The sequence below is a fragment of the Equus caballus genome, chromosome X (genome assembly GCF_041296265.1).
Source record: "Equus caballus isolate H_3958 breed thoroughbred chromosome X, TB-T2T, whole genome shotgun sequence".
In the NCBI taxonomy this organism is placed as follows: Eukaryota; Metazoa; Chordata; class Mammalia; order Perissodactyla; family Equidae; genus Equus; species Equus caballus.
This window is the reverse complement of record NC_091715.1, coordinates 114,773,402-114,799,406: the sequence shown is the minus strand read 5'-3', so window position 1 is coordinate 114,799,406 and position 26,005 is coordinate 114,773,402. Positions and strand designations below refer to the sequence as shown.

At 41.5% G+C, this 26,005-nt stretch overlaps 1 protein-coding gene across 11 annotated transcripts in view; it reads left to right on the top strand.

Moving 5' to 3' along the window:
• The window catches only part of KLHL13 (kelch like family member 13), a 398,306-nt gene that overhangs the window by 204,428 nt on the left and 167,873 nt on the right, over window positions 1-26,005 (top strand). For 2 of the 11 annotated variants that reach the window (XM_070258103.1, XM_070258110.1), the window contains exon 1: window positions 10,304-10,600. The exons of 4 other annotated variants lie outside the window; for them this stretch is intronic. Coding sequence is in view for 2 of the 7 variants with exons in the window: in XM_023634053.2 (XP_023489821.2) it covers window positions 10,217-10,600 (384 nt within the window). In the remaining 5 variants the exon portion in view is untranslated. Of the gene's footprint in view, window positions 1-9,237; window positions 9,369-9,767; window positions 10,681-26,005 lie in introns of those variants that run through there. 5 more of the 11 variants (XM_003365858.5, XM_023634053.2, XM_070258115.1 and 2 more) reach the window with 5 other exon arrangements.

Here is a 26,005-nt window from a genome sequence, read left to right as displayed (position 1 = left end):
TTATCGAGCAGTTGGAATGTGGCTAGGCTGAATTGAGATTTTGTGTGTGTGTGTGTGTGAGGAAGATTGTCGCTGAGCTAACATCTGTGCCAATCATCCTCTATTTTATGTGGGATGCTGCCACAGCATGACTTGACGATTCACGCTAGGTCCACGCCTGGGATCCGAACCTGTGAACCCCTGGTCCACTGAAGTGGAGTTCACGAACTTCACCACCACACCTCAAGGCTGGCCCCTGAATTGAGATGTATTTTAAGTGTAAAATACATACTGAATTTCAAAGACTTAGTACAAAAAAAGTCATGCAAAATATCTCATTAATTACTTTTTGTAATGATTACATGTTAAAATATTTTGGTTTTATTGGATTAGATAAAATACATTATTAAATTAATTTCACCTGTTTTTTCTTTCAGTTTTTAAAATAGATCTAATCAAAAATTTCAGGTTGTATATGTGGCTGCCATTCGTGGCTCACATTATATTTCTACTGGTGGCGCTGCTCTAGACTTCTTTATTTTGTATATGTTAGTGAAGGCTGAGGATAGTCAGAAGACATGGTGACATGTGCTATGGCTGTTATTGAGCATGGACAGTCATCAGTGCTGGTTAGGGGATGTTTGGCTTTTGAATAGAATCAGTTACTGAAACAGATCAACATCTGCAGTGGAGACTTTGTTGAGGATGAGGGATTGGAGAAAGAAACTTGATCAGATGCCCTTCAGGTCCCACCTAATGATAAGAGGCAGGTCCCTAACAATGTCATGCTTATGAAACTGGGCCATTTTTCCCAAGGGAAGATCTCTAGGGAAGCCCACAAGAAGGAAATGGAATGTTACATCAGAAGAAAGTTAACCTGAAGAAATAGAAGCTGTGCCTCCTTACAAAGTTCCTGTATTCACATTTACTATCACCAAGAATAAAAAAGGCAAACGTTGTCAAAAATACTTTGCAATTCTGTAGCACAATTCATCTTGAAGTACCTTAGTAACACTAATTCATTAATCATCGCAATTTGTGAAATGTTGAATAGTGAGTATTATGATCCCATTTATAGATGAGGAAAGAGTCAGTGAAGGAAAAAGACTTGTCCAAGTTATATAGTGTTTAGGAGAGCTCGCCTCCCAGCACGGAAGACGGGAAACGGAAGGCCTTTCAAAAGTAGTTTGGAGATGGTATTGGAAAGGATGCGGTAGAAGAGCAGATTCCCACTTTCTACATTTCCTCGACTAACAGAATTGAACAATTATATGAGAGTTTTGTAAATTGACATAGATTTCAATGTACCTGGAAGGCTTAATATTTAAAGCAAGGATTTACAGACATTAATTTATTTGACATATTTGTTTTTGTAACAGTCTTTTTATGGATCAAGTTTGTTTATAGTAGGGATTATTTCTTTGTTAGACATAGTTATTTGTTTATCCCACAAACATTTATTGAGCACTCATTATTGCCAGACAGTGAATCAGACATCATTCCTGACCTCAGGAAACTGATAGTTTAGTAGGGAGAAGCAGACATGTAAAAAATGCCTGAAAGTGTTTCAGGTGATTTGATAAGACAACTTGTTCCAAGATAATGATAGTGTCTAAGACTTATATAAGCACTCCCTAGGTACTAGGCACTGTTTTAGGTGCTTTTATGTACAGTGACTTATTTAACCTTTAGGAGAATCCTATACATAAGGAGTTATTAGTATTCCCATTTTATAAAATCATACAAATTGGCCAAAAGAGATTCAATAACTTACCCAAGGTCACAGCGAGTGGCAGAGCTCAGAATGAAACCCAGGCAAACGTTGCTCTTTACCACTGCTCAAGGTATGGGCATTGCCACCTAGGTGGACAGATAATGCTTCTTAGGGAAAGTGACACTAGAGCTGAGCCTGGTACAAAGGAGAAGCTGTTTGCTAGGATGGCAAGAACCGGGGATTCCTATTGCGATGATCCTGTGATCAAAGACCTGACAAAACGAAGCAGTTACCTCAAAACAAACAGGTCCAGGAGAAAGGAGAGAGGAAGGTAGAAAGACAGGGACTAGAGCAGGCCAGCCAGAGCTACAGGGAAGGAAAAGGTTGGAAAAGGAGGAAAGTTGAAACTGTTGACAAAGTGGGTTCAGCAGAATATATAAGGATTCATTTGCCAAAGCTCCTGCGTTCCCCTTTAGCACAGACAACTGAAAAATTTTAACTGTATTTAAGTCACTGGTTTGTCATCCTGGGCAAATCAATTTAATTCTCGAGGCCTCAGTTTTCTTATCAGTGAAATCAAGGGCCAAGACAAAATGGTCTCCGTGGTCCCTTCTAGCACTAGTCTCATGATTTCTCTGAGTTCTAATGTGCAAAGAAGAAGCCAATTTTAAACTGATGAGTGACATATTTAGATTTGCATGTCAGAAGGATGACGCTAGTTTATATGATAATATCACGGTAAGTTAAAAAAAAATCTTTCATTTTCAAGTCCAGCACTTGCTCTGGACACTTCCACTTGGAGAATGTTACCACATTCCCTGTGGGAGTAAGTGTCCCTCATTCTTTCATGTTTAACACAACTGCCTCTCCCTTGGTTCTGATGTTTTCTTGTTTCTCATTTGGAGATGACCTCTTTTCTTTCCCATTGTAATTTTGGAATCTCTTCTGGCAACTAAGTCTTCTATGAGTGTAAGTTCCACTGAGTTTTCTTAATTGTTTCCATTGTTTTAACTACCATCTCTATATAAATATCTTCCAATTAACTGCTCTAGTTCTGTATATTTAGTGGATATAGTCCCATCTAGAAGTGACATGGCTGGGGGAGTAGAGGGTGGGCAAAATGGATGAAGGGGCTCAAAAGGTACAAACCTCCAGTTATAAAGTAAGTCAGTCATGGGGATGGAATGAACAGCATGGGGACTATAATTAATAATGCTGTATTGCATATTTGAAAGTTGCTAAGAGAGGAGATCTTAAAAGTCCTACTCACAAGAAAAAAAGAAAAAAAATTGCAACTGTGTATGGTGATGGCTGTTAACTAGACTTATTGTAGTGATCATTTCACATTGCATACAAATATTGAATCATTATGTTGTACACCTGAAACTAATAGAATTGTTATGTCAAATATACCTCAATAAAAAATAACAAAATAAAAATGACTTGGCTAAAACATAACTGTGCATCAAAATTTCTCTAAAGCGTTTCTTCTTTATTAGAAAAAAAAATCACACTATTTTTTTCTTCTGTTCTCAATACAGCAAAATCTGAAAGTACAGACAAGCAAAAGAACATAATCCCGCCCTTAAACCTACACACCAAGGGATAATCACTGTTATTATTTTATTGCGTAGTTTTCTAAATTATTATCTCTGTATTCATATATATGTGTGTGTGTATTGTGGGGGTATCATAATACTGTTTTGTAAGCTATCATGAACATTTTTCCTTTTCAATACATAAAATCATGTATTATTTTGAAAGACTGTGGAGTATTCAATTATATACTCATACAATATATTTAACTAAATTCCTGATGCTGGGACTTTGTTTCCAATTTATTGATATGATAAAGAGTGCTCATGGATTCCCATTGCTTGCATCACACATGGCTGATATAGTGATTACTTGAGCTTTGACATAGCTCCTCAAAATGATTTTATAAATTTTTACATCAGATCTTGTATTTCTTTGTGTCTCTCATAGAGCCTAACGTTGGCCTTGCATATAGGAAACATGCAATAAATATTTGTTGAAAGAATGGAGAGATGGAGTTCCAAACTTGGACGACAGGGAGAATGATGGTACATTTATTGACGGAAAGAGGGGCACTTGGTTTGGGGAAAAGAGAAGATGAATCTGGCTTTAAACATGTTAATCTGAGATGATGGCTGTTAGGAGTTTTTTTGGAAGTATTTTTTAAGAACTTCTGGAAAACCTTAATCAGTTGCCCGTCAGTTTTACTTCAGTGGACTCGAGCTAAGACACAACTCCACAGACCTTTGTGTTAGGGAGCATCCCAGATTCCTTACTGCAATAGCTTGGTTACTTACTGTGAGAACGATACTCTCTTTGCTCAGTTTGATTAAAAGCTGGCATTTGGGGCTCTGTCCTTTCCCATTGTTCTCTATTTAATGGTCTTCACTTCAGAGCATGGTGGAAAACTGTGTGGTAGGGTGAAGGTATGGGATAGGGGCTTCCCTTGTCTAATTTTTGGATGCCCCTATTATGTATTCTACCAATCATGGTGGAATTGGCTTTACAATGAGAACCATGAATACATTTGTGTGGCTGAAGTGTGCATCAGGAAGTCCTTGGTGGGAACTTAGACACTGGGATTCATTACCTAATATCTCTGCCTTTCCTCTGATATCCTCCATTATAAATGTCAGATGATTTAGTTAGAACTCTTGGTTGCAAGTAACAAAACCTTGGAGCTAACTGAAGCTCCAGTAGTGACCTAAAGTCATGACCACGATTTTCCCAAATGCCTAGTGGCTTGGCTAAGACTTTCCCCATCCGGTTTAGATAACATCCAGGCCAGATATCAGTTAATTGATCCAGAAGTGGATACGTGATACAGAAAGGGCCAAACAGAGACCCTCCAATGGACTATGAAATTGAGTTTTAGAGATCCCAGCTTCAGTCTGTTTGGTCTCTTGAATAAAGGAGATATAACCTAAGGACTTGTGGACAACGAAGTTCTGTCATGCAGCCAGGAAAGCATAACATGCCAGTAAGAGAGAATAATGAAGTAGATTCTCTGATAATGTACAGAAACAAGAAAGAGAGAGAGTTCTGCCAGCATTCTAGTCTCTGATTCCAACCCATTCCTGAGCCTTGACTGTATCCCTGTTTTTGAATTCTTATCTACAGAAAGGGAATAAAATAGAGATACTGCAGTTTGTCAAGGCACACAACTGATTTTTTAATAGCTTTACTGTGGTATAACTGACAAACAATGGACTGCACATATTTAAAGCATACAGTTTGAGAAACATTGACATCCACAGACACTTGTGAAACCATTACAGCAAGAGTGCTAATGAACAACCATCGCCCCTAAAAGTTTCCTTGGACCCCTTTGTCATTTCTACGTCTTCTCACTCCCTATTCTTATTCCCAGGCAATTACTGATCTGCTTTGTATCACTATAGGTTCATTTTCACTTTCTAGAATTTTATATAAATGGAATCATACAGTGTGTACTCCTCTTTGTGTGGCAAATTTCACTTTGAATAATTGTTTTGAGATTCATCCAGGTTGTTGTGTATATCATGTAGTAGCATGCTGGTGGAGAGACAGACAACAATTATGCACCATTTCTTGTAGAAGCCTGCTAATGAAGACTCTCCATTGCAGAGAATCTATTCTGAGCCTTTGATGCATCCATCCCTGCTTGCTTGATCTCTCCCCTTGAATATCTTACAGACAAATGTAACATGTCTAAAATGGAACTCTTTATGCACTGTCCCCCCACCCCCCAAAACTCCTCCAAAACCTGGTTGCTCCAGTTTTTCCCAGCTTAGTAAATGACATCATCTTTCCTCTAGTTGAATGGGTCTTCCCAGTTGCTGGATGACCCTCCTTGATATATCTCTAATCCATCCATCTGCCTTTTTTTCTATCTCTACTGCCACCACCCTATTCTAAGCTGCATCATCATTTGTCTGCCTACTTCAGCCTTCTACCGGTCTCCCTGCTTTTGCCTATGTCCAACTCAGAGAAGCCATGGTAATTCTAAAACATACATTGCCTCTTATCACTCTCATGCTTAAAACTCTTCAATAGTATCCTTTGTACTTAAGTAAATTCCAAGCACTTTACCATGGCCTGCAAGGCCCTGCAGGATCTAGCCTTTGCCAGCATCTCCAACTTTGTCGCATTCTCCTTTTCTCCCTTTGCCCATGATGATCTTTTTGTCTGAGTGAAAAGATGAAGGAGAGAGGCTTGCACCTAGAGGGCTAAGAAGGGGCAAGTTAAACGGGAGACTTGTGTGTTGTTGAAGACACACAGAAAGCAGTCAGTTGAGACAGAGACTGTGACCACTTGGGTAGTGGGGGTTTCTGTAGCTGCATAGTTCTCTGTGGAGTCAGGATACAGGCTGGAGCATCTATGTAGAGAGGGGAGCTCATCCTATAGCTTTATTGTTAGAACCCTGTGTTTTGAGAGTGCCCAGGAAATTTTTGTTGTCTAACCCTCCAAATTCAAGCCTCCTGTAAGTATTAAGTGCTTAGGAGCTGTGTTGAGAAGTCACCTCTGAAAAGTTTTGACAGAAGAGGGCAGGGTTAGAATCTTCTCCAAGTCCCCCCTACAAAATAGAGTTAGTGTAGTTTATTGGCAGGCTCATGCTTGATGTTAGAAAATCTGTACAGATCCTGTAGATCCTTTCCTCCCTCTGACTCTTCCAGCTCAATCTTGACCTCTCCTTGAAGCCCGCCCGCACCCCATCCCATCATATATATAAATATATTCTGACTACTTGCCTTGTTTAGACCAGCTTGTGAGCCCCAAGAGAACAGAAGCCTTTTGCCTTATTCTGTTCCTTATTCCACTCTGTGGAATGAGTAAAGGGCTAAGCAGACACCCTGTGAGCTCTCCAGAAATACTGGTTCCATTCAATAATGTACCAGATGAGTGTTTCCAAGAAACGTAAATTGAGCAGAGGCAAAAAGGTTGTCTTAATACTTTTCAATTTGTTCTTTAATCAGAGTTAATGCAATCGAAATCCTTTGATTTCACATCTGTTAGGCACACAGCAGGCTTGCAAATGCTTCTTGATAGACTAGGCATCAGCTACTGCTTGGTGCTGTTTGGAGTGTGTGTGTGTGCCTGTGCGCTCATGGACATGTGTGTCCACATCTGCCTGTATGGTCTCTGTCATGGTGAATTTTGTTTTTTCCTGAGGAAGATTTCCCCCAGAGCTGACATTTGTGTCAGTCTGCCTCTATTTTGTATGTGGGTCACCACTACAGCATGGCCATTGACGAGTGGTGTAGGTGTGTGCCCGTGAACCTAACTGGGTTGCTGAAGCAGGGTGCACTGAACTTAACACTAGACCACGGGGCTGGCTCCCCTGGTGAAGTTTTGTAAATGTATAATTAAATGGGTGCTGTCAAACCTTTGGGGGGCGTGGTAGGCAGAATTCTGAGATGACCTTCAAGATTCCTGGCCTCTGGTGTACATTCCCCTCTTAAGTCTAGTTGAGACCTGTCAATATGCTGGGAGATCAGTCTGATGAGTAGGTTACATTATACGACAAAGGTGAAGAGATTTTGAAGATGTAATTAACGTCCCTTCCCGAGGAGGGAGAGGTTCTCCTGCTGATCTTGATGAAGCAAAAGCAAACAGCCATACTGTAAACTGCCTATGGAGAGGGGCGGTCTCTAGAGCCTGTCGCTGCTGAGTGTCTCAGTCCTCCAAACGTGAGGAATGGAATTCAGACAACCACCTGAATGAGCCTGGAAGAGAACTCTGAGCTCCACATGTGAATCCAGCCCAGCTGACACCTTGACTGCAGCCTTGTGAGACCCTAAGCAATGCACCCAGCTCAGCCTTGCCTGGACCCCTCACCCACTGAAACTGACATAAAAGCGTGTGTGGTTTTAGGCCAGCCGCCAGGTTTGAGGCAATTTGTTAACAGCAGTTCACAATAACTAATGCAGAAGGTCCTCTAGCTGGCATTTAAAATGTTTGCCATTATACTGTATTAGTTTGTTAGAACTGCCATAACAAAGTACCACAGACTGGATGGCTTAAAGAAAAATAAACAATAAACAGAAATTTATTTTCTTGTAGTTCTCATGAAGCTGTGTGTCCAAGGTGTCGGCAGGTTTGGTTTCTCCTGAGGGCCGTCTCTCTTGCTTGCAGATGGCCACCTTCTTGCTGTGTCTTTCCTCTGTGTGCCTGCATGTGTGCTAATCTCCTCTTCTTATAAGGACAACAGTCATGCTGGATTAGGTCCCACCTTAGAGACCTCATCTTAATTTAATTATCTTTTCAAAGAATTTATCTCCAAATAAGATTACATTCTGAGGGACTAGGGGTTGAGACTTCAACATATGAATTTTCAGGCAGGGACACAATTCAGCCCATTATAGCCCTCCTCTTTTTCTGTGTTCTTTTCACCGCTAATATTTTATTTTCACTTGTTTTCTTATTCCCTGAACCTCTGTTACATCTTCCCATTCTTCAGATTTTTAGTGTACTACTGTATTCCAAATGCACAGAATCCTGCTGTGAGGCAGATCAGGTCAATATCATTATTATCCCTACTGTAAGTTCAGGAAAACATACTCAGGTGATGGGGCCGACTTAATATCATACAGCACATACATAATGTCTTCTGACTCCAGTCCGAGTGCTCCGTCCATTAGAGTAACTATTCAAAGCATCCTAACCCCCAAAGTACCTAGTTTCTACTGAATAAGTGTATTTACAGTATCTTATTCCTATCTCGTTGTTCAAATGCAGATTCTGTAATTGCCCCCATCCTTGCTATGTATGCTGAAGGATTTTCTCATTGTTGGAATTCAGCTGCTGAGGCCACACCTGAGTATCCCATTTGCTGTCATTTCTGTTTGAGTACTTATGCTAAAACAACCCCTCTTGAACCTTTTCACGGCAGGGATGAAGCAATGACTTGGCTGTCTGTCAACCCAGTTTGTTTTTACTTATTTATTTTTAACCTGCGTGCCAGATTTTTCATACGTGCTGAAATCAATTGCTTTAAACTATCTAGTTGCTTTAAACTATCTCCTCAGTGAGACTGTAAACTTCTGTAACAGGTGCTTTCCACCCAATAGGCATTTTGTGTGTAACGTAGGTAATACAACAGTTATGGCATAAGCACGGTTTCGTAGGTAATACAATAGTTATGGCATAAGCACGGTGGGGAAGCCAACGAATGCATTCCTGCTAACAAAGATGAATTGTGTGGAATACACTGACAGGTAAAAGATAATAATGCAAATTCCATGTGCATTTGGAGTGTTTCTTGTCTTTTCACCAGTTTGATAGAGCCTAACAACGTGGTCCTGTCTTTAGTTCTAGCAAGTTTTTGAGAAGCTGCTTATTTTCAAAGTCACCTAAACCCTACTACTGGAATTTCAGTGTATGGAATTTGAAATACCAAGTCTGCAATGTTGAGATCTCAGATCCTTGATCGCTTTACTGGTAGGCAAAGGGAGAAATATTAGGAAACATAAAGACTACAGTCCCCATACTCACGCCATCACTTCCTTAAAAAGGAAAAAAAAAGAAAAGAAAAACAGTGAGTAAACTGGTTGCTGACAGCATGCTCCCATTACTTTTCCAAGGAGGAATCTGGAATTCTAAGTAGAAAAGGCAAAAGAGAGGTGTAAGAAGGTGGCCCCAGGCTGTAACCGTCAAGAAGGTAAAGAATGAATAGAAGACCCGAAGGGGAAGAACAGGCTTGACTGGGGTTTTTGGTTGGGGGCTAGGCTGCCAGAACTGGGAGCAGAGTCAAGATTCTGACTCAGAATGGCAGTTCCACCGAGTTGGGAAGCAGTATCGCCCAGTGGTTAAGAGCTGGGGCGCTGCAATCACACTGCTTGCGATCCTGGGTTCTGCTCTGCCCCTTACTTCTTGGGGAACCTTGGGCAACTTGTTTGACCTTTCCGCCTCAGTTTTGTCACTTGTGAAATGGAGATAATAATAATGTGGTGGACCTTGTGGAGTAGCAGTGGGAGTTCAGCGCTTGGTTCATAGCAAACGCTCAGGAAAAGGTTAAACTGCCGCATTTGTTGTTATTCTTCCTCTTTCTTAATCCTCTGTACTCCGGAGGGACGGGGAGAGATGCGGCGCTCATCGCGCTCGCAGTGCTGAACAGTCGTGTGGGAGCCCGGGTCAGGCTTCTGTTGAGGTGCGCGCCCCGCGGGGGGAAGCGGCAGGGGGTCCTCGGTGCCCAGGAGGGCCGGGACCCCGGCTGGCCGCAGGCACGAGCGGCCTCCTCCCGGAGCGGCTCCCCGGGGCGGGCGCGCTGCTGCCGCTGGATACTTGACAGTTTTCACCTCTTCTGCCCTGGGCGCTCGAGGCCATGTGTGCTCAAACCCGGGCGTCCTGGTCGCGGAAGCGTGAGGGCCACTCGGCGATCCCCGCCTCCGAACTCGCCCTCGCCACGCACAAGCTCGGCGGCGGACTTCTGCTCGGACCCTCCGCACCGTCCTAGCCCCAGCTCCCCGCGCCTCCCGCGCAGGCGCCGCCGCGGCCGCCCCCGCCGCCATGTTTCCCCCGCCCGCGCGCTCCCTCCCCCCACCCCCCTCTCCCCTCCCCAACTGGGCTCCCGCCCCCTCCCTCTCCCCCCACCCCCTGGTGAGGTCAGGCGGAGGCGCTGCCGCTGCGGCCCCAGCAGCTCGGCTACCATTCCGGGGAAGCCTGGATCGGGCACTTTTGAAAATCAGTGGGGCGGCGTTCGGGTTGGGGTCCGTGCTCCCCGCCTGCGCCAGGACAGGGCGAGGTGACCAGGGCGCGCAGGGGGTGCGGCGGTGCGGGGGCTGGTGCCTCGCGGCAGGAGGGACCCCGGCTGCGGCGCGCCGCTCGCTCTTTGGCCCTCGGAGTGCAGCAGCGGGCTGCCGGGAGGCGGGACGCCCGGACGCTGCAGACAAGGTGAGGCAGGGTCTTGAAGTCGCAGGGGCTCCATGAGCCGCCCCCCGCCTCCCGAGACCCGCGCGGCAGGGCGGTGCGCGGTAAGGAGTTGCCATCTGCACCCGGGGCAGAGGGACAGGGAAGCAGCTTCGCTCTTTGCACGCCCCCCCCTTTCCTCTCGCGTGCGGGTGTGCGCCCTCATCCCTGCACCTTCTCATCCCTGCCTCCCGGACTCGCTGGCTCCGCCAGACGCCTGGGTTCTCTTAGGACCCCAGAACCCCAGTTTTCCTTCGCTTCTTTGTTATCCCTCTAAGATCTTCTCGTCCGGGCTTCGCTGTCGCTGCCCTGATGGTCTGGGGTCCCTCTGCCCGCCTCGGCCCCAGTGTCTCTTGCCCTCCGTCACTTTCTGCCTTGTGCCTCCAAACCCATCCCTCCCTCGGAATCTTGTAACTTGGGAGTCTTCGCTGCTGGCTCCCGAGTCAGGAGCACACCCTTCTTCCTCGACGCTTTTAACTCTGCTCTGAGCCTCTTCATCTGAATGTCTCGCTGCTTTGGTTTAATCACAATTGAATAATGATTTTCGTGGAAGCTTACAGTCTAGCCTACGGCTTACTGAAAGTGATGGTCATGATCGTCCAGCTAAGGAACTTAAAAGTTTCTTTCTAGGTTTCAATAACTTAGTCCGAGAAGCACAGCCACTTAAAATGTATGTATGTATGTTTGTATGTACTCCTAGCACACGGTCCCTAAATCTGATTCTTGCCCTGCTGCTGAGCAGGCCTGAGAGAGTAGGGGGGACTTTCGATGCCAGGTTCTCTTTCTCCATCTGCAAACTGGGATGTTCATCGTTTTAATGCAGTCAGAGGACTAATGGTTTGCGATAAAGTGACTCAAGTTAGCATAGGCTGGTTACTAAGCACATTGAACGGGAACTGAGAGACACTGGGGTTTAAAACTGTCTCCGCTCGGAGGGCATCTGCCTTTTTTTTTTTAAGTAGCCGCAGTTTCTTACTGTAGACCTCATATTTGTATAAACCCTCAAGAAGCAGCAGTTAAAAACCATGTATTTAAAAAAGAGACTACTTTTCTGTGGATTGGAGGTTAGTTTGCTTAAGCTGATTTCACACCGCACCAGTTATTCCCTCAGCCATGTCCTTCTCCCCGTGCACTTGCCCTATTAGCTCCCATCCGGAGGTGCATTTACTCACTTCCACGTTGGAATTAGTGTGTGAAGACAATTGAACAGAGAAGCTGAAATTGGAGGCAGACACAGTGACCTAGCACCTGCTGATGTTTGCGACTGAGGTTTTGGAAATGCGCTATATCTTGTGCTCAGATTTGAACACTGAGAAAAATAAAATAATTAAGCAGTTTGACATCATTTCACATTTAAAAATGCTAGCTCCCTTAACTGTGAGTTCTGCTTAATATCCTTATACTGACAGTGATAGAATTGTTCGCTTGATGTGTGCCCAGGTGTCGCCATTGATAGAGTGTGCACTAATTGGCAGCAGTCTCAGAGGAAGCCAAGTTGTGAGTGAAGATAAGGGCTGAATTTCACTGTCCCGGTAGCCCTTCTTTTGGCAGTGAGACAAAAAGAATGTAGTTTCTGCTGCGACATCAAATGATGTATTTTGAAAATAGATAAATAAGAGCCTCAGTTTCCCACGGTTTTTAATCTGCCTTTTTAGGAGCACACTTTGAAAAGCGTGGTGTGACTAGGTAGAGATTTAAGCTGATGTTCTGAAGACGGTGGTTTCACAAGGACGGTGACGACTGCTGGTTATCAGCTTAGTTAGACGGCGTGTAGATAGTGCGTAGCCTCCCTCATTCATTGGGTGAATTCCCCACTCCACTTTAGTTCTTGTGAAAAATGGAAGATAGTAGAGAAATGGGACTTATGCTATTAGGTCCACCCTTCTAAGTCTGTAATTTTCTTGGCAGCCCGTTCTGGACAGACATGCAAACCTACAGACTCTTTCAAGGAAGAGTTTAGATCATTATGTTATCTTTTCCTCTTGTGATTATAGTTGATACCAAGTCTAAGCTAAGATTGCCGCTAATGTGAACCATTTATGTTTGCCAAAGAAAAAATAAAGATGGATGTGAGTTTGTCAGAAGCGTTTTGTTCTGAATCTTTTCAATATGTCTCAATATGTATTGATAACCCACCTGGTACACCTAGAGGTTATCAGACCGGATATTTCTGGTGTTACTAAACATCACTGCAGTTTGCTATTGAATTCTCCCCTTTTTCATTTTCCTTATATTTAAAATTACTATTCATGTAATTTGATTTACAGTAGTGAAATGATCCTGATTTTCAAGTTGTTTGATTTTATTGATGTTTAATAAACTACTACAACCTCTTCAAAGTATTTTTTGTTAAATCCATTGGTTGAAACCAATCTATTTTTATTGCTGTGAAATAACACAACCCTTTGTGAGGCAGCATCGGATTTCAGGAAATGTAGAAAGAGTATGGAAAAAGGAATAGTCCTACAGAAAACATCAAAATTAGAAAAAAAATGGCTTTCTCATGTTACTGATATTCCTAGCAATCAGCCTTTAAATATATTGTTCATTCATTTAGTCATTTATTTTACAAAATCTGTTGAGCGCCTTCTATTTGCCAAGGCTCTGTATTAGGCAGAATGATAAACCTCACAAGACATGAGTCTTGGTCTTATGGCATCTCTCAGAGGCTGTATTCCACCAAAGGATAAAGACAATAAACTAGAAAGCAAATGAAGAAGATCCTTATAGATTGCAGAAAGAACAGTGGAGGCAATAAGTAGTGAATGTGATATAGAGAATTAGGAGGGCCCTATGTAGCAAGGGTGCTCAGGAAAGGCCTCTAAGCAAAGGTGACCTTTGAACAGAGACCTGAAAGAAAAGAGAGAATGAGCCTACCTTGTGAAGAACAGAGAGAAGAGTAAGAACCAAGGCCGTGAGGCAGAAAAACAGACTTGGGGCCTTTGAGGAACAGAAAGCAAGCCAGTCTGGCTGGAGGTTAGGGAACTGGGTGGGGGGAGTGGTTAAAGGTGTTAGAGAGCCTAGAGGAGGCAGATAGATAATGCGGGGCCTGGAGATTCTGAGAAAGAATTTGAGTTTGATTCTCAAAGCAATGGGAAGCCATTGAAGAGTCTAACTGCTTTTCTGTGGAAGGTCAGTGGCAGAAAATAAAATTAACGGGAATAAATAAAAATTTATATTGGGGGCTGGCCCATGGCTGAGTAGTTAAGTTCTTGTGCACCGCTTCGGCGGCCCAGGGTTTCGCTGGTTCGGATCCTTGGCACGGACATGGCACCGCTCATCAAGCCATGCTGAGGCGGCGTACCACATAGCACAACCAGAAGGACCCACAACTAGAATATACAACTATGTACTGGGGGGCTTGGGGAGGAGAAGAAAGAAAAAAAAAGAAGATTGGCAACAGATGTTAGCTCAGGTGCCAATCTTAAAAAAAAAATTATTTTGCAGAGGATAAATAGAATATCTAGCCACTCAGTTGTTTACATTAAGACCTGAGAATGAACAATTTGAGATATATGCTAAATAAATATGTAGTTTAGTTCCTCCACTCTGTTTAGTTTAGGGGAAAGGGTAATGGGAACTCTGAAGTGAGTATCTTAAAAAACGGTTTACTTTCTATCCTGGCATTGTCACCTGTGCCCTGAGGTAAGTTGTCACTAACTTCTTTAAAACTCAAATCATTGTTCAATTTAGGAATTTTCTTTTCAAAGAATGATGTTTTGTTTTCTCATAGAAATGTTTTTCCTTTGGAAAGTTGGAAGTTTCATTTGTATACAAAGGAATAATTTAGGTTTTAGAAATGGCCTTTGGGATTTTAAGAGAGATTTGCCATTTTCCTTTAGCTGTTGCCTTCTCCAACATTTTCAAACTGCCATACCTTTATTCTTTGAGAGATTAGAGTTACTCTATTTTTTGAGGCTCAAATGAATTTAGACTTGGCATTTATTTTGTTGCCCTGAGCCCTTGCTTGAAAGCACTCCAGCTTTGAGGTCTAGTTGGCTCCAAATAGGAATTCAGATGGTCATTGACATTCCATAGGGGTAAATCCTAATGTTGTGGGGCAGTAACGTGCAAAATAACCTTCAGCGACTCCTGCAGGGCCTAGGTCCAACTCCTTAGCATCCAGAGGTTCTCCAAGATTTGACCCAGGCCTACTGTCCCTCATGTCCTTATTATTCTCTGATACCAATCCTCTGTTGGTTTACAGTGATTTTCCCCAGTTTGGAACTTTTATGCTTAGCACTGTTCTTGGCATAGAGTAGGTGCACAATAACTGCTTATTGAATAGATGCCATGCCATCATCTATTTGAAAAGCCATCCCCTTTCCTTTTGTCATTGCACATCCCTACACTAGTCAAGGAACACTTCAAATCCAAAGTCCTGTTTTACACCATACACCACTGACCTGATCTTTGAACATGAACAGCAATTATACACTTGCCATGTGTATCATAATTATGTTTATTTGACACCTGGCCATCTCCCCCCTGGTCTTGGGCTCCATGAAGGCAACGTGGACCTTGTCTGGTTTGCTCATCGTTGTATCCCAAGCACTTGGCACATGGTGTGCCCTCTATGAATGATTGTGAATAATGAATAAGTGCTGCCTTGTGATGTTTCTCCTATTATCGTTTGGGATACTTAAACTGTTTAATACTGTTTTCCTTTGCACATATTTGTCTGTGTTCTCAAGAGGTTTCTCATTGGTCATAGAACATACTTGTTAAGAGCACAAGCTTTGGGCTCGGCTGCCTGGGTTCAAGTCTAGGACACTCATGAGCTTTGGGACACTGGGCAACTTAACCTCTCAGTTCCTCATATTTTTAATCTGTCAAACAGGAATCATAGAATTTACCTCTGAGGGTACTTACAAGGATTAAATGAGTTAGTTAGGGCCTATAATATGTTGTTTGCAATTTTTAAATTTCAAAAGCTCTCAAAACCCATAAAAAGTTTATTTGTTAAGTTAGGTGCCAAAACTTAGGTGGTGACAAAATCTGACTTGAACTGATGTGAGGGTCTTTATAGTCTTTCCTCTACTTAATGTTAGTCTTTACAGGCATACATCCTTTTATTGTGCTTCCCTTTATTGCACTTCACAGATACTGCGTTTTTTACAAATTGTAACATGCAGGTTTGTGGAAACCTGCGTTGAGCAAGTCTATTGGTTGCCATTTTTCCAACAGCATTTGCTCACTTCAAGTCTCTGTGTCACATTTTAGCAATTCTTGCTGTGTTTCAAACTGTTTCATGATTATTTTATTTATTATGGTGATCTGTGATCAGTGGTCTTTGATGCTACTCTTGTAATTGTTTTGGGGTGCCATGAACTGTGCCCAGACAGACAGGGAGCTTAATCGATAAACTTTGTGTGTATTCTGATTTCTCCACCTACCGGCCGTTCCCCATCTCTCTCCTTCTCCTCCTGCCTCCCTATTCCCTGAGACACAATAATATTGAAATCAGGCCAGTTAATAACCCTACAATGGCCTCTACACGTTCAAGTGAAAGGACGAGTCGGACGTCTCTCCAAATCAAAAGCCAGAAATGATTAAGCTTGGTGGGAAAGTCATGTTGCAAGCGAGATAGGCTGGAAGCTAGGCCAGTTAGTCGGGTTGTGAATGCAAAGGAAAAATTCTTGACGGAAATCAAAAGTGCCACTCCAGTGAACGCAGGAATGATAAGAAAACGGAACAGCCTTATTTTCATATGGAGAAAGTTTTCGTGGTCTGGACAGAAGATCAAACCAGCCACAACACTCCCTTAAGCCAAAGCCTGATCCAGAGCAAGGCCCTAACTCTCTTCAATTCTTTGAAGGCTGAGAGAGGTGAGGAAGCTGCAGAAGAAAAGTTTGAAGCTAGTAGAGGTTAGTTCGTGAGGTTTAAAGAAAGAAGCCGCCTCCACAACATAAAAGTGCAAGGGGAAGCAGCAGGTGCTGATGTAGAAGCTGCAGCAAGTTATTCAGAAGATCTAGCTGAGATAATTAATGAAGATGGCTTCACTAAACGAGATTTTCAAGGTAGATGAAACAGCCTTGTATTGGAAGAAGATGCCATTTAGGCCTTTCATAGCTAGAGAGGAGAGGTCAATATCTGGCCTCAAAGCTTCAGAGGACAGGCTGACTGTCTTGTGAGGGGCTAATGCAGCTGATGACTTTAGGTTGGAGTCAGTGCCATTTACCATTCTCATAATTCTAGGGCCCTTAAGAGTTATGCTAAAGCTACTCTGCCTGTGCTGTATAAATGGAACAACAATGGCTGGATGACAACACGTCTGTTGACAACATGGTTTACTGAATATTTTCAGCTCACTGTTGAGACCTACTGCTTAGAAAAAAAGATTTTTTCCAAATATTACTGCTCATCAACAATGTACGTGGTCACCCAGGAGCTCTCATGGAGATGGACAGAGAGATTTTTGTTGTTTTCATGACCGCTAACGCAGCATCCATTCTGCACCCCATGGGTCAAGGAGTTGTTTCAACTTTCAAGTGTTATTATTTAAGAAATACTTTTTGTAGGGCCGTATGTAACCGCCATAGATAGTGATTCCTCTGATGGATCTGGGCAAAATAAAGTGAAAACCTGCTGGAAAGGATTCACCGTTCTAGATGCCGTTAAGAACATTCATAATTCATGGGAAGAGGTCAAAAATATCAGCGTTAACAAGAGTTTGGAAGAAGTTGCTTCCAGTTCTCATGGATGACTTTGAGGCACTCTAGACCACAGTGGAGGAAGTAACTGCACATGTGGTAGAAACAGCAAGAGAACTAGAATTAGAAGTGGGGCCTGAAGATGTGACCGAATTGCTGCAATCTCATGATCAAACCTGAACGAATGAGGAGTTACTTCTTACAGATGAGCAGAGAAAGTGGTTTCTTGAGATGGCATCTACTCCTGGTGAAGAAGCTGTGAGGATTGTTGGAATGACGACAAAGGGTTTAGAGTATTACGTAAACTTAGTTGATAAAGCAGTGGCGGAGTTTGAGAGAATTGACTAGTTTCGAAAGAAGTTTTACTGTGGGTAAAATGCTATCAAACAGCATAGCATGCGACAGAGAAATCATTAGTGAAAGGAAGAGTCAATGGATGCGGCAAACTTCATTGTTGTCTCATTTTAAGAAACTGCTACAGGGACCAGCCTGGTGGTGCAGCGGTTAAGTGCGCACCTTCTGCTTCGGCTACCCGGGGTTTGCCGGTTCAGATCCTGGGTGTGGACATGGCACTGCTTGGCAACCCATGCTGTGGTAGGTGTCCCACATATGAAGTGGAGGAAGATGGGCGTGGATGTTAGCTCAGGGCCAGTCTTCCTCAGCAAAAAGAGGAGGATTGGCAGCAGATGTTAGCTCAGGGTTAATCTTCCTCAAAAAAAGTTATTTATTTTTCATTTTTCTGTTCTATAAACAAAGGCATACTTATTTTGGATGAGTCTCTTTGGGGGAGGGGTGTGTAGGATTCAGTTAAGCGTTTACTTAATATGATTAGACACTTATCCTTTGCAGTTGCTAAACATTTCTTGAACGCATCATGTGTATAGAAATCTGTATGAAAAGCAGGAGAAAGGTTAAAACTAATGAGGCATGGTTCCTGGTCTCCAGTAGTTCCAGCACCATGCATGGTTACTTGGGGACAGGGGTGTCCATTACAATTCTTTATTTTCCTTTGTAAGCTTGAAATCATGAACATTTCAAAACATATAAAGGAAAACACACGAGACAATTGGAAGCTCATCTTAGTGTCCACTATATGGAATTGATTTTTAATCACCCTTACAACCCCCCCACCTCCTGCAATGTTATCCCTCTATGACCTCCTGGCAGCCTTTCCTTTCCAACTAAACTAAGCAAAATATGGTTTTTATTCTGCCTTATCAATATTTGTAAATCATGGCTGGTATATTTTGTTTGTCCTTTTGTGGGTTTGGGAGTAATTATATGTCTCAAAAGATTTTTCTAGAATGTTTTTGCAGTTGAAAACTAGGTCTTGAAACCATTCTGCAAATCATTCAACAAATATTTTTAAAGTACCTCTTTTATTCCAGGCATTGCATTAGTTTAAACAAACAGAATCTCTGTACGTCGCTCTGTCCCTCAACCTGAAGCACGCTGGGTCTACTGGGGGAGCAGGGCGCTGACATGCAGCGTGCCCCAGGAGCTCCAAAATCAAGCAGGTTGTATTTTCTTGAAGCGTTTATTGTACACAAAGGTTTAGGAGAACATTCACTGGTAGCTACTTTAAAATATTTAATAATATTTAAACAAATTCCATACACTGTGCTTTAGCATGCGGTATGCATATGAAAAACTGAGGTCAACCCAATACTTCAGAGAAGGTCTGCCTGCAAGGGCAGCTGTGGTGATCCTGGGGCGACCTTGTGGAAAGCACTGAGGCAACGCTGTACTGTCTGCGTCTGTTCCTTTAGTCAAATACCCATACACTTTCATAGACTTAAATTCCCACGAAGACCTACCGAGAAGGTAGTAGACATTAATTTTTTCCCCCATGTTGCCTAATTTTTTTAGTTCAAGGGAACACTGATAGTGGTCTAAATCTTAAGATGCATTGAATTCTAACAGAGTTCCTAATGTTGGTGGGTCATCGGTAAGATTGATAGTGAAGGGCCTGCCAAGGGACTGATAGCGTTAGAAGAGAGGTTGTTGGAACACAATGCCTGTGAACTCAAAGCAGCGCAATTGCTGGGGTCGAAGCTTTGCCCTGGTCTTTGCACATTGCCTTTGTCACTGATTGAAGTTAACTTTTGCTAACTTTCAAGTTGCTTTTGTTTATAACACATTCAGCACACAAATTGCTTTGTTAATTGCTGGCCACTAAAACATTTAATAGTGGAAGAAAGTTTTCAAGGTTCCTGTGCTTCGAGGCTGATAAAAGGTCTCTAGAGGTTGAGATTGTTTTGAAAAGGGGCAAGCAGCTGCCTGGAAGAATGCCCGTTACAAAGCAATGGTTTAATTTGCTCCAAATGAGAAAGGTGAAGAAGAGAAAGGCAAGTGAAGAAAGGAGGTGAAAGTAAATGGAGTAAGTCAAACACTAAATCTTTCAACTGATTTTTATATTGCTGTCCCACTTTCACTGTTGCTGTGCCACTCCAGACACAGTTCACAGAGCCTGACATAGTTGTATTATTCTGTTACTGCCCCAAGCTCATAAGGACCTGGGCACAGGGGGATTAAGGAATGGTCTTTATATTCTATGTGTGAAGTGCTTTTACAGTCTATTTAGTAAAAGGTATGAGAATTGTAGAGTTTCACTTTTTGGTCCCACTTTATAAAAATGACCGTACATTTCTAAAGAACATTTCATTTCAACAAAGTTTTCTACACCATTCTTGGATATTTCTCAGCAAGAACGCGCCGGAATTCAATGTTTAGGATCTTGGGTTCTGGAATCACAGGCTTGGGTTCACATCCCAACTCTGCCTCTTGTTGGCAGTGTGATTTTGGGCAACTTCCTTTCATCTCCCTGAGCCTTGCTTGGCTCCTCTGTAAACAATCTCATCTTATGGTTTTAAGGTTTAAGTGAAATAATGCATGTAAAGTGCTAAGCACAGTTCAAACCACATAGTGGATACAGCTATTCTTAACTCTTTTAGTAGATATATGGCTTAACTAGTTAAAACTTGGGGCATACTATAGGAGCTTTGCTACTTATGTATGAAGCAGAAATGGGAGGGAAAATTGTGTCTTTCCTTTATTTACATTGCCTTAATCCCAGCTGTAAGGCTATTTTTTGAACATCTATCTCTTAAATGGTGAATAGACTGTTTAGAAGAAACACTAGTTTCCTGGCAGACAAGAAAGTTTATGGTAAATCCTTTGCTTATTACTTATTCAAAGATAACATCACATTGAATGCAAGGAAAATGTTGGTTTTCAAATATGGTTTACCAAGTATATGTTAAAATACGATACTGTTTATCTTAATAGGATTTAAAATTTTAGTCTCCATTTTGAAAGGAAAGGGAGATGGAAGAAAATGTACACAACAATGTTGTTTTTTAAACATGACAACTTTTGGTCTTCTGATATGCAAGGAGGTCGTACGTTTTCCTGATTTATCTCTATTCCAGATTTCAAGTCCGCAAAGAACAAAATATTGAAACATTTGTAATAGTTCATCCGCTGGGAAGAGGGATAATTCTGTTTGAATAATGTCTTCTATAGATTTCAGTTGTTATGGTTATCTTAAGTTTTTATAATTGTTACTCTAGCAGCCAACTGAATGGTACCTCAGCGATGATAAAAGTTCAGTAGCAGTTTTGATGAATGAGTGATGAAGTCTGAATAGGTTATTGAGAGCAGTTTCACATGCTGGAGGGCTCGTCCCACCTTTTGAGTTGGAGGTACATGGAAGTAGCGTGCGCTCGTTCCAGTGTTCTCCTTTGGTTGCAGTGTCAGACGAACGATGAGACAGATGATCCTTGGGTCGGCGACTTGGTTATAGAATGCCACAGGTGCACAGAAGGGAAAAGACTGGAAACACATCGCCCAGATGCTGTATGCTGTATATTCCCAGGGTTGTAGGATGATTATTATGACAATGTATATTCAAGGACTTGAAAAGCCTAGCTCACCATATTAATGAGAGATAATATTCATTAGTGTTACCTTCCTTTATAGTCATCATTATCAGCATCATATCTGAACATGAAATGAGAACCTTCAAAAATATTTTTAGAAAATTTAGACCTACTCTGCCCTCTGGTCATGAGCTCAAATGTTAAAGATAATGCCCTTTGTTGGTGGAGCAACTTTGTTTTGAAGCATAGTTAATTATCCTTATTTTATTTACGTCATTGGAGTATGCACAATGAGATTAAGTGACTTGCCGAAGGTCATATTGTTTGAGGTGCAGCTGGGAGCAGAACGTAGGGCCCTTTGGTTTCTCACCCAGTGCTTTTGCACTCATGAGATAAAAGTTTTTAGTGTATTCACAGAGTTGTGCAACCATCACCACAATCAGTGTTAGCCTGAAGGATCCTGTCATATCTCTAGTCTTCCAGTAGATGAGGTGAAACCAAGACTTCAGCAGTGGAGATATCAACCATCATTCCACCTGTATACCCGTACACCTTGCACAATTCAGTGCTTATCAAAATGAATTTTGGATTTATGAAGGAATTTTTTAAGCGCTTTTGGCATCATATGTGTGTGGTTATTATTGAAACATTCATGAGCAAGCATCTGTTGACCAATCACATATAAAGCACTCTACCAGGAGGGAGAAAATGTATCCACTGCCCTGAAATAGCAAGGGCGACAGAGAAGGGGAAACAACCTGATCTCAGCCACTGCTACTGCTGATGCCAGTCAGTCATTGAGAAGTTCTTAGAGCACCCGCCATGAGTCTGCACCATTTTAAGTGCTTTATATGCATTAACATGTTTAAGTTACATAACAATGCTATGAGGTAGGGACTATTAGTATTCCCATGTTACAGACGAGGAAATCGAGACACAGACAAGTTAGATAACTTCCCCCAGGTTACACACGTAAGAAGTGGAATCTGGGCAATCTAGTTCTAGAGTCTGTGCTTTTTAACCACAACCCTTCCTTTTATTCTCTCTGGCACTTTATGTAGGAGAGCATGATAGCTAAACAAGGCATATTAGAGAACATTCTGGAGAAATACAGAGGAATGATCAGGGTAGGGTGTTAAAGTTGGCAAGATGTCAGGTATACCTTGATTGAAAAAAAAGTTGGTGAGATATTTGAAATAAGGCACTTTTCAATGGGGGGGTCTTATTGAAAAGCATGGAAAGTGTTTTGAATGTTTTAATCCCCAACGTTATGTGCATGTACATAACGTGTGTGTGTACATAGGTGTGCACGTGTGTGCACATGTTTATTTTGAACTGGAAAAAAGCTTCAAGGGTAAATCAAATTGAGATTCCTTTATATTGACAGCCAATCAGAGCTGTTTTTGTATACAATATTTGGCTTCACAAATGTGTTTTAAAAAACCACGTAGCAGCTTTGTTGAGCTATAATTCACCTACCATACAATTTACTCGCTTAAAGTGTACAATTCAGTAGTTTTTAGTGTATTCACAGAGTTGTGCAACCATCACCACAATCAGTTTTAGAACACTTTCATCACCACAAAAAGAGAAATAGGTATTTTGAAACACATGGCCATGAAGGGGATGGAACTACCGTGCCTGTTGGTACTACTGCTTCCCTGTCATAATGTTCATAGATCCCAGCTCAGTGTAACTCAGGTCTGATGCTATTTATTGCAGTCTGGCTCCAAATTGCTGTAGAACGCCGCCTTTTAATTTCGTTTTGATCAGTGACTAGTCTTTCAAAGGATTGTGTATCTGATTTTGAATTCTCAATCCAAATTGACTATATAAATTTGCTCAATATGTATTTATCATAAACGAAGGGATCTTAGTACTACATAACTAAGCCAGACTTGCATTTAAAAAACAGACTGCTAAACCCACTAGTGTGAATGGCTGCCTTCTTGTTTGCGTGTGCTTCTGTAGTGTACCAGACCCAGAGATGCCTGAGAAATTTTGTGTACACACTGACATTTTAAAATATTTCTAAAGGTTATGCCTGTCGTAGTTTATTAATGGATAGATGGTTGAGATAAAAGCAAAACTTTTGCTTTTGGCTGGGGTATTGTGTTGGGGTGGTGTGTTATGGAAAACTTCTTATAAAATGTATTCCATGACATTGTGTACAGATAATATGAAATAATTGGACTTTTTAAAAAAGATGTTTCAGCCACTCAGACTTGACCAAAATATCCAGTCAGTGGTTATAGTCAAAGACTATGTTTCTGTCTAGTGGGAGTTACCAAACCAAACATCTGTGTGAGTGGCTCATGAGGGAGCAGTCTGTTCCCAGTTCTTCATTAGAGTAATAAGTTATAGTCAGTGTTATCTTGCAGGCTAAAGAACGGCTGTTTACTTTTTATTATTAAAAATAATCTATGAACATAATTAGACGTCTCGAAGAACAGAGGTGTCTTAAAATAAGTTATTTTTGGATTGGTGTCTTGCTACTCCTGATTTCACCTACTTTTTCTTTCAGAATGATTTTGAAATGTTATTTTATACTTCCTCATTATTTTTCTATACTTATTATATACTTGAGTTTCTATTCAGGGGCCAAAGTAGTTACATTTGAAATGAAATTGACTTGGTTCACTCCAAATGATTTGCTGTGAATCTCTTTTTTTTATTTTAATTTTTTTATTGTGGTGACATTGGTGTATAGCATTATATAAATTTCAGGTGTACATCATTATATTTCGATTTCTGTGTAGATTACCTCGTGTTCGCCACCCAAAGACTAACTACAATCCATCACCACACACATACGTGTTCCCCCCTTTCACCCTCCTCCCCTCCATTCCTCTCTGGTAACCACCAATCCTATCTCTGTCTCTTTGTGTTTGTTTGTTGTTGTTTTTATCTTCTACTTATGAGTACGATCATACGGTATTTGACTTATTTTGCCTAGCATAGTACCTTCAAGGTCCATCCATGTTGTCGCAAATGTCCAGATTTCATTGTTTCTTATGGCTGAGTAGTAGACCACTGTGTATATATACCACATCTTCTTTATCCATTCGTCCCTTGATGGGCACCTAGATTGCTTCCAAGTCTTGGCTATTGTGAATAAGGCTGCAATGAGCATAGGGGTGCATGTATCTTTACTCGTGCCTGTTTTCATGTTCTTTGCATAAATACTCAGCAGTGGAATAGCTGGATCCTATGGTAGTTCTATTCTTAATTTTTTCAGGACTCTCCATAGTGTTTTCCATAGTGGCTCCACCAGTCTGCACTCCCACCAGCAGTGTAGGAGAGTTCTCTTCTCTCTACACCGCCTTCAACCTTGTTATTTACTGTCTTGTTATTTATAGCCATTCTGATGGGAGTGAGGTGGTATCTCACTGTAGTTTTGATTTGCATTTCCCTGATAGTTAATGATAGTGAACATCCTTTCGTGTGCCTGTTGGCCATCTGTATATCTTCTTTGGAGACATGTCTGTTCAGATCTTTTGCCCATTTTTTAATCGGGTTGTTAGTTTTTTTGTTGTTGAGATGTATGAGTTCTTTGTCTATTTTGGATATTAACCCCTTATCTGATATATGGTTTGCAAATATCTTCTCCCAGTTGTTAGGTTGTTTTTTCGTTTTGTTGATGATTTCCTTTGCTGTGCAGAAGCTTTGTAGTTTGATGTAGTCCTATTTGTTTATTTTTTCTATTGTTCTCTTGCCTGGTCAGACATGGTACTTTGAAAATATGCTGCTAAGACTGATGTTGAAGAGCATATGCCTATGTTTTCTTCTAGAAGTTTCATGATTTCAAGTCTTAGATTCAAGTCTTTAATCCATTTTGAGTTAATTTTTGTGCATGGTGCAAGATAATGGTCTACTTTCATTCTTTTGCGTGTGGCTGTCCAGTTTTCCCAGCACCATTTTTTGAAGAGACTTTCCTTTCTCCATTGTATATTCTTGGCTCCCTTGTCAAAAATTAGCTATCCATAGTTGTGTGGGTTTATCTCTGGACTCTCAATCCTGTTCCATTGATCTGTGTGTCTGTTTTATGCCAGAACCATGCTGTTTTGGTTACTATAGCTTTGTAGTATATTTTGAAATCAGAGCGTGATATCTCCAGCTTTGTTCCTTTTTCACAGGATTCCTTTGGCTACTTGGGTTCTTTTGTTGTTCCATATAAATTTTAATATTCTTTGTTCTATTTCTTTGAAAAATGTCGTTTGGACTTTGATTGGGATTGCATTGAATCTGTAGATTGCTTTACGAAGTATGGACGTTTTAACTATATTAATTCTTCCAATCTAAGAGCATGGAATATATTTCCATTTCTTTGCATATTCAATTTCTTTCAATAGTGTTTTATAGTTTTCAGTGTACAGATCTTTAAGCTCTTTTGTTAAGTTTGTCCCTAGGTATTTTATTTTTTTTGTTGCAATTGTAAATGAGATTGTTTTCTGAATTTCTCTTTCTGCTACTTCGTTGTTAGTATACAGAAACACAACTAATTCTTGTATGTTGATTTTGTATCCTGCAACTTTACCATATTCATTTATTATTACTAAACGTTTTCTGTTGGAATCCTTAGGGTTTTCTATATATAAAATCATGTCATTGGGGTCGACGCAGTGGCATAGTGCTTAAGTTCTGCTTCAGCATGCTCTGCTTTGGTGGCCCTGGGTTTGCGGGTTTGGATCCCATGTGTGGACCTATACAGCGCTCATCAAGCCATGCTGTGGTGGCATCCCACATACAAAATAGAGCAAGATTAGCACAGATGTTAGCTCAGTGCCAATCTTCCTCACCAAAAAAAAAGGAAAAAGAAGCCAAAAAAATCATGTCATCAGTAAGTAGTGACAGTT